Genomic DNA, 9,246 nt, shown 5'->3' on the forward strand with positions numbered 1-9,246 from the left:
GGGCTATGGGACTTCACTCTCTTTGGCTCTGTGAAAATCATGGAATCCCAGAGTGGTTCGGGTCGGAAGGGACCTTCAAGATCATGCAAGTTCCACCCCCTGCCATGGAGGAACACTCCACTACCCCAGGTTGCTCCAAGCCCCGTCCAACCTGGCCTTGGATGCTGCCAGGGATGGAGCAGCCACAGTGTTTCCAGCCAACCTCAAAAACCCATCTCAAACCACCACGCTGGGTGCAACCGGAGACCAGGAGGCACCTGCCGAGCTCAGCACAGGGACACTCCATGGCCTGGCCTCCCAGGATCCTGCCCAGGAGCAGCAGATATCCGGGATTTTCCCTTTATTCCCTTCCTGCAGGCGGCAGCCGAGCGTCTCCCGGCCCCGCCCGCGGCCCTGAGTGGCAGTGAATGAACTGCCCTGACATCTCCTCTTGAAGCAAAGCAAAATGTGTTGGAAGATAAACCAGTTCCAGATGTTTTCCCAGTGTTGCCAAGTTACTCAACATGTTCTGCTTTAGTTGTCAGATGCTTTCAAAGCGATTTCCCTAACTCCGAGCACGAATGGTGAGGGCTCTCCCTGGGAATCTTCTGCCTGGGGCTACCATGGATCTGTATTTTCATAAGAAAAAGACTCAGCTAATGATTAATGTTCCCCAGAGGAAGCGGGGCCTTTCTTTGGGATTTTTCTTCAGTTATTTTTAATTAATTTGTACAACTGGCAGCTACATGAAAGTGCAAAACCCGGGAATAACGCTGGACCCGACTCCTTTTGCTCCTTCTCTCTGCCCACACCTGGAGCTTGTGGAGACATCATCATCCCTCACTTCCCTGGGGATGAGAAACCCCCTCACCAGGGAGGAATCACTGCTTCCCAGAAAACTGGGAGTTTTCTCTGAGCAAAGAGAAGTTTGTCCACTGAAGGAAAAGTTGAGTTTTACATATTAATCCCAACACAGGGCATCTTCTTTAGGGAGAAGAGACAAGATCATTGGATGAAAAGGACAAAGCCCCTTGGGTTTAAGTTCCTGGTAGGATAAATCGTTTAGAGTTCATGTATTTCAAGGTGGCTTTGGGAATATGGAAAGCATTTGGGATTGCAAAGGGCAATGGTGGACACGGGGCTTGGGGTGAAGCATCCCTGGACACACACACAGGGTAAGGAAGCCCTTCCCCTCCTTATCCAGGCACATTCCTTCTTTATCCAAGCACACTCGCTCCTTTTCCAGGCACATTCCCTCCACTTTGTCATAAAAATAATGCCAGTGGTGTTATGTTAAGTGAGACAATGTCACCGTCTGCTTCCCTGGCTGTTCTCTCAGAGAGCAAAGCCAGAGTACTCAGGGATGGACGATTAGGAGGTTGTCAGACCAAAAGCAGGAATTTTATCCAATGGGCTCCTGATGATGGACTGCTCCATACACCACTTCCAGCTGCTCCCGCTCTGGGAACAGCCTTGTCTGGATCCGTTTAAACAGATTGGCAAAGTGCTGAATGCAGCATATGGTGCCCTAAAACCACAGAACTTATTGACAGCAGCCCAGACTCTCTAAAGAAAAGATCTTCTACAGCCTTGCTCTGGGAAGACCCAGCACTTTCCTCCTCCACTTGCAGCAGGTAAAGCCCATCCCACTCTTCCAGAGCAGATCCACACTCTGTGTGCTCTCTCTGGCATCTCATCCTCTCTGGCCTGGAAAACACATGGATCTCCTGTCCTGGGGGCCTCATCACTCGTGGTGGATGGGGCTCAAACCTCCCCAGTAGCCACCTAAACCAGCCCAGTTCTGAATTGGCTCCACTTCCCGATTCACTGGGATGCAACACCTCCCAAGGGAAGCCTCCAGCTGGTGTTAGGGAAGGTGAAACTGTTTCTCACAGCTCCCAGGTTATCCCAGCAAATCCCTGCCAGCACCCCCTGAACATGACTTAGGTTGTTGGATCTCACTCCTGCAGCTCTGTGAAAATAATGGAATCATGGAATGGTTTAGGTTGACGGGATCTTAAAGCCCATTCTGTTCCACTCTCTGCCATGAGCAGGGACACTTCCTACTGGACCAGGTTGCTCCAAGCCCCGTACAACCTGGCCTTGAACACTTCCATAGCTTCTCTGGGAATCCCACATCATCCATATCACCACCCCCAAGCCTGGCCTGACTCTCCATCACCAGCAAGACACAAGGGCTTCAGGGCAGGGAGAAGGACACACAACCCTCAGGGTGGTGCCAGATCTGGATGTGTGCAGGGACTGAGGCTGGGCCACCCTGTGCCCGCCAGCGCTGCTCAGTGTCACACATGACACAATGCACAGGGCCAGTGACTCAGGGCCACTTGCTGACGCACCACACTGGGCTATTCTTCTCTCTCCCGATGAGTCGCTCCAAGATTGGACACAGTCTATCTCCGAGAGAGGCGCCTGGAATTAGCTTAACTCTTGGCAGTGCAGGAGAAATCTAATTTCCTTCGGGATTCGGCTGTCTGGAGGCAGGGACAGGGCTGTGCTCCCTCCCCTGGCCTGCCTGGGAGCTTTTGCTCCTTGTCAGAGCAGCTCCACAACCCACTGCTCACAGAAAACCAAGGGATTGGATCCTGGTTTGCAGAACTGCTCCATGTCCAACTGTTCTGATTGGTGTAAACTAGGCTGAAATTATATGGATGTCATGAGGAATAGTCAAACGAGAGACATCCTACCTTTTGGGTGGTAGTAGCAGCAAGGGAATCTGCTCGGGAAACACTCTCCATCTTCCATGTGCACCAACTCTCCCACCCCAAAAACCACGGGACAATGGGATCACAGGCCTTGTCTCTGCAGGACTTGGGGAACAGGCAACTGGTAGTGTGTAAACATCACCCCAAAGCTCTGAGATTCAAGTCAAAGCAGGAATCAAACATTCAGCTGCTTCTCAGAGCCTCTTTGGTCTGGAAATGGGCTGGAAATGTCAGGAAACCTGTGCTTCCCACGAGATGCCTGGTACTTCCTTCTTCCAGCCGGGCAGGAAGTAGCTTTGCTCATGGGGCTCTGCTCACGGGGCTCTGTTTGGTTTTGCTTTACCTCAACAGACCAGAAACCATAAAACTCCTACAGATTATCAACTCTGGGACTTCTTGCACCCTCACAGGGATCTGGGATCAATTTGGGATGTAGGACATTCCTCCTGCTCCATCCCTGTCTCCTGCAGTGACCCACGCGGGGCTCTGCTGTAGGTTCCTGTCAAGAGCCAGCCTGGAAACAGAGGGACCATCCCAGCCCCTCTGGGAGCAGGGAGTGAGCTCACACCCAGCTTGTGACCTTATGCTAAAACACCCTCTCTTCCTTCCCTGCCCACACCCAGGACAAATTACAGCCACTGGTGCCCAGCCTGGAGGCACCACCTCGCAGTGTCCATGCTGGGAACAGTTCTGGTGGCTGGGTGGAGAATTGGGAGTTTCCTAGGAAATGACCTGGGGATCAGATTCTAGGGATCTGATGTTTGTTTGGGGCTGAATCCCTGGATATGCTGAGCTCAGGTTAAAAATCCACCCCAAGTGAGCCGAATAAGGCTACACCAGCCAGCACCTTGCCCAGCCAAGTCCAGCTGGGCTCCCAGAAATTTCCGGATCTGGGGGCATCCATGGATTGAAACTATTCACAAAAATGCTCCTCCCTAGCTGGGCCTTATTAGTGCCTCTTTGTGTGGGAGACTCTCCCTCCAAGCCAGATTTCTCCAGCCCGTTTGCCCAGTCCTCCTGCCATCCAGTCAATGATTTGTAGCTGGGAAGCATGGAAGGATGCCTTTGGGATTCCCTGCATCCAACTGCTGCCACGTGGGATCCCTCTCCCTCACAGCCTGTGTGCTGCTGGAGTCACATCTCCCCAAGTCCTCACTGAGACCAGTCCCACCAGCCAGGGAGGACAACAAAAAAGGTTACACCAAATCATCAGGACACTTTGCGAAGTGGGATGTGGGAATGCTGGGGACATCCCTCCTGCTCCATGCCTCCTCCCTCTCCTCCTCCTCGCATAGAGCAGCAGGAAAGGCCAGGCTGGAGGAGCAGGCTGGGATGCAGTGAGACCAACCCCGAGTGGTACCACAGTGCAGTGTCACAGCGTCCCACTCCTGTCCCCAGATGCCATCGGTGAGGCAGCGCTGCGCTGAGGACAATGTGCCCCACCAGGGCGGTTCTGCCCCGAGCCCCAGAGGCTTTTCCCTGGGACAGGAGTGGGCCAGGCTGTGCCGGGAGGTGCTGCCCCTCCGCCTGCTCCCTCAGCATTCAGACCCAGGAGAAAAGGAACCAGGGCCGGGCTGACCGTCCAACCTCGGCACGGCATGGGCGGGGGAGGCGCGGGCACTCAAGGCACTCGCGGCAGCGGCCGGGGGACACCCGGCAGTCCCATGGGGACACCCTTCGATTCCCAGGGACCCCTCCCCTCGGTCCCCCCGCCTCCGTGCCGTTCCTGCCCTCCCGGCGCCTGCGGGGCCGGCAATGCTGGCCCTGCCCGAACCCTTCTGGCGCCGGGTCCCGCAGCCCTGTGCGCGTTAGAGACTCTTCAGCACGGGGATGCCCCGCGCGAGCAGCTCTTGGGGGATGTGCGGGGGTGCGCCTGTGCCACCCCCAACCCCGTGCCTCCCATTGGAGGAATAGCATGTGCCCCCCTTATGGGAAAAGATCTGGCGTTCTCCTTGGAGGTCGGCTCTGCCCTCTGTCACTCGTCCCGGGCCACGCTCTCCTCCAGGGCGGGCGGGGCCTCCAGGCCGAGCCCCCCGGCGCCGCCGTGCACGCTCGAGAAGGACACCATGGTGTGGAGGAGCATCAGGACCAGCACGCACAGTCTGATCCTGCTGCTGCCGAGGCGAGACCCCGCAGAGACCGGCAGCAAGGACGGGGAGCGAGGCTGGTGGTACTGGTGGTGGTGGTGGTAGAGGTGGTAGTGGTTCTGCCTCTGGTGATGGAGGTGGGGGTCGTGGCGGTGGAAATGGAGCGACTCTGACGCCGTGGATTTGGGGGATGTGTCCTCGTTGCTGTCTGGGGGGTGCTCGCAGGAGTCCCATTGCACCTCGCAGCACTTGGCCTCCTCGTCGGGCAGCTGGTTCTCCAGCAGCCCTGCAGGGAGGAAGGAAGCAGGAGGAGGGGTCAGCGGGACACTGAGGAGGAAGCGAGCCCTGGTGCCCACCAGCTGTGGGATGGGCACACCTGAGAACCAGGACATCCAGACACCCCCGGCACTGGCCCCAGCATGTGTGAGCCTGCACACACCAGCAAGGTGAGCTAAGGGCTCCCCAAATCCTGCTCACAGTGGTTCACTATCCCTGCTTTAATCCATCACCTGCAGCTCCCTCTATGCTTTAGCCTTCAGTCAGAGGTAGGACTTTCACTTCCTGGGCTGAGATGTTGCTGTGCCCCCATTAACCCTTTACCCCCACACCCTTGGAGATGGCCTTGTGGGATGGCCACATTTTGGCATCAGGCAATTTCCATACTGACTCTCCTCCCACTCCACCCCGGCAATCCTTCCAAACCCGGGGAGTGGCTTGGAAATTCGCCAGGGCTCACCATCACCCCCCTGTGCCCGCTGTGAGCCCGGCCCTCCTTACCCGTACAGATGAAGCCAGGCAAACCTCCATAGATCAGCTCATCATTGTCCGGTAACACGAAGGGGCACCTGGTCTGCACCTCCAGGCAGTATTGCTTGCATGGGATCCGCTGCCGGCACTGCTGCTGGGTCACGTTGAAGTACTCGGAGCACAGCCACGCCTTGTAGACAGCCTGGGGGAAATCATGGAGAGGGACAGTCACTTCCCAAGCACCGTGACAGCTGGAGCACCGCAGGGTGGAAGGGGACTGGAGAGCTCCCAGCTCTTGTGGGAAATGTGTGTTGGGGTCGTTTGTTGAACAGCGATGGATTCAAATAATCCACTGGAGTGTAACAATGGTGGAACTCGTCTATCCAGCTAAATACACCACGAAAATAAAGCTAATTACGACATGGAATAATGTCCCCTACAGACAGGCATCGTGACAGATTCTGCCAACATCAGTGACCCAAGAGCTCAGTCTGTCACACAAAAATTCAAACGCTGCTTATCACTTGTCCCAGAGTATCCTCCTCATCCTCAAGACATCCCACTGCTCTCCTGGGAAGGGGAGGATTCTCACCTCCTCTAAAGTGCTTTGGCCCTCATCAGCGCTGGACCTGGGACAGCAAAACACATCATGGGCTGGTCTTCACTGGAAATTTCCTGCTGGAAAAGCTGCTGGACAGAAGCAGCTGGGATGCTGCACATGCAGCCATTGCACCTCAGACTTGTCCGTCTCTGCCACCAAATAACACCTTCCTCACCTTCCCCACCAGGTCCTGGGAGAGGTTCCTGATTCCTTGACATCTGAAACTTCTGCTGTGCCTTTTCTTTTGGCTCAGGGGGGAAACTTGTTCATTTTCCATGGATGTTCTGGCACTGAGATGTACCAGTGGTACAGGTGTCTCCATGTGCTCTGTTCACCTGCCTGATACTTCAAGCTGTGCTTAGCAGCATTTCCAGAAGGAAGAGCATCCTGGGGGTTCAGCTGTGACTGCAAGGCTGTGCCACATTCTCCAGCCTGTCCTGTCCTGGGTTTCCCTCTTCCCTTCCAGCCTCCATATGCTTGTGCCCACAGCAAACAGCTGGGCATAGCCCAGTTGGCTCAGTTTCTACCACATTCCCAAATTCCCCTTATTTCCCCAGCATCAGGCATGGGGGGAGTTGTTTGTCTCCACTGGCTGTGGCACATAGGGAGGGAGAGCTCCCATTTCTCCTGGTGTGCATCATTCCTCAGGCTGCAAGAAACCCATGGCACTTCCAGCTCATCCATGAACTCATGAGGGCACGAATGACAGCACCATGGTCATTCCATGGCCACATCCAACTTCCTTTGAAACTAGCTAGAAAGGGCTCCCTGTGATTCAAAGGGAGTGAGTTTTCTTCCTCTGCATGCTTAGAGAAACCCCCTGCTCTGCCTTCCAGCTGCATTTTCATTTTCTCGAGGCTTTAAACCCATCACTTCTTTGTTTCCCCATGTTTTTCATAGATCCTTATCATTGTTTCTTTGGCCCACAGTGGTGTCTCAGGATTAAAGCTGGTTGGGAAATTCTTGGCAAGTTATTTTTTTTTCCTGTAAAATGCCAAATCATGAAAGCCAGAATTTTCACAGAATTGTATTAGCTTTGGTGAAACTTTCATCCCAAAAAGTTTAATGGGCACCAGGACACAATTTATGGAGTGAACATTTTGGAGCAGTCCCCAGTACTGTGGGCAGGGCTGGCCCCTGGGATGTGGGAATGCAGGTGCTTGTTCTCCTTGTCCTGTTGGATGTTAATTACTGGGACACAGTGGAGCGGCTCCAGAGGAGGGAATGACTCTGCAGTGTGAGGATACAAGCAGGAGAGTTTCCAGGTCTGGATCTGCATCCCTGAACATGGAAGTGTCCAGGGCCAGGCTGGATGGGGTTTGGAGCACCCTGGGATAGTGGAAGGTGTCCCTGCCTGTGGCAGGAGGTGGGACAGGATGTGTTTAAGGTCCATTCCAACCCAAACCATGCTATGGCTGCATGATCTGCCCGAGCTGATTCCCTAGAACTGAGGAGGAAGAGGCCATGCTCCAGAGGGGCCACAACCTCCAACACGTGCCCTCCCTGATGGCCTCTGCTCCCTTGGGGACAGGGTCAGGAGCAAGGAGACAGAGGGACAGCAAGGAGGACACAGCAGGACCCCTCAGTGGGTGGCACATGGCCCTCTGCAGGCACCACAAGTTTCTCTCTGTTGGGAAAGCAGGACCTGTCACTGCTGCTGTGGAACCTCAACAGGATGTAAAGGATGATTAGAAGAGCTCAGGGGACAGTGACACCTTACACTAATGGGACAGAGCACCAGAGGGTGTACAGTGAGCTCCAAAGCACAAACTGACTGCCCAGGATGTATTCAGACAGGCCATACCCTTATTCCAATCTCAGGACTCAACCAGTCCCTGCCTGGACACAATGCTGTTGTTCCCACATGCTCCAGACACACTCCAGTGTAATGTGAAGCAAAACAGAGAGAGGCCTCATTAATTACCTTAATTATTTGGGGTGCCTTTAGAGCAACAAGGAGAGGGTGTCCTGAGAACAGCCCAACCCTTGGAGCATCCGGTAGCGAGCAGCTGGATGAGCTTCTCCTTCCCCTGGTGACCATCCAGGATTTTGGACAGCTGGGGTAGATGACCTGCTTGAATTTGAACTGGCTGATGTCAGGTGGGCGAACTCCCCCCAAAGCCATGAAGTTTTCAGGATTAAAATCTGGATGGATTAATTGAACCACAACCAGCTTGCAGTTTAAAGGGGAATTATGAACACACAAGGAGCTGGATGGACATCAGTGGTGTGCCCAGTCCCATCTGGGATGGACACCCTGAATTCATCCCTCCAGCTCAGCCTCCTTTCCAGCCCTCATCTGCCTGAGGATAAACATCTCCATCAGTGGGACTTCCTTGTGTTTCCCAAGGAGGTTGTTTTACAGCACTTATCTCGCTGCCTACAAGTTTTCCTTCATACTTGACCTACATTTTTCCATCCAAAAGTTCACTCCCTTCAATCATTCCCTCCACCATTCCCTCTCCCTGCTCCGTGTTTACACATCTCTAATATTTGCAGATGTCTCACGCTTCCCCTTTAGTCACAACTCAGGCGAGCTGGGCTGATTTACTCACTCCCATTTCCTGCCAATCTTCTTCCCAGCGCCGACTCTCCCACGCTGCTTCCCAGATCCCAGTCACATCCCAGCTCCCACCTGGGCTCACATGCAGCCTGGCATGGAGGCTACACTGAGTGCTCCAGCAGAGGATTGTGGGTGTCACCTGAGCTGTCCCAGCTCCAGATTTGGGTGGAAAAGGCAGCTGGAGCAGGAGATTTCCCAGAGCTTTGTAGGTAGCTGGTTGGGTTCATCCTGCTCTCATATGGAAACAGCTGGCACAAGCAGGCTCTGCATGGATCCACAAATATCCCTCCTAAAATGTTTGTGATGATTCCCATCAGGGAAGTCTGACAGAAGGTTGGGGTCACACACAGGGACATTCCATTAACTTAATGAAAACATGGAAGGAGACACTGCAAGGAGCTGGTGATACCACTGGGGAGGGCAGAGCTGGAGCACTCATGCAGAACCTGAACCAGGATTCCCTGGCTGCCTTCCATTCTTCCTCCCCTTTCCCCTTGAGGGAAGCACTGACCCCAGCCAGCTCTTGCCATTCCCTTGTGGCAGATC

The 9,246-nt window shown here is 54.3% G+C and overlaps 1 protein-coding gene across 1 annotated transcript in view; it reads right to left on the reverse strand.

Moving 5' to 3' along the window:
• Positions 1-673: 673 nt before the first annotated feature.
• The window catches only part of FAM155B (family with sequence similarity 155 member B), a 23,690-nt gene continuing 15,117 nt past the window's right edge, over positions 674-9,246 (reverse strand). Inside the window, exons 3-4 of the mRNA XM_031062675.1 lie at positions 5,567-5,738; positions 674-5,075 (exon numbers count right to left, since the gene is read on the reverse strand). Of these exons, the coding sequence (XP_030918535.1) occupies positions 4,678-5,075; positions 5,567-5,738 (570 nt within the window). The 3' untranslated portion in view covers positions 674-4,677. The remainder of the gene's footprint in view (positions 5,076-5,566; positions 5,739-9,246) is intronic.

Source organism: Geospiza fortis, unplaced genomic scaffold, assembly GCF_000277835.1.
Source record: "Geospiza fortis unplaced genomic scaffold, GeoFor_1.0 scaffold874, whole genome shotgun sequence".
NCBI lineage: Eukaryota > Metazoa > Chordata > Aves > Passeriformes > Thraupidae > Geospiza > Geospiza fortis.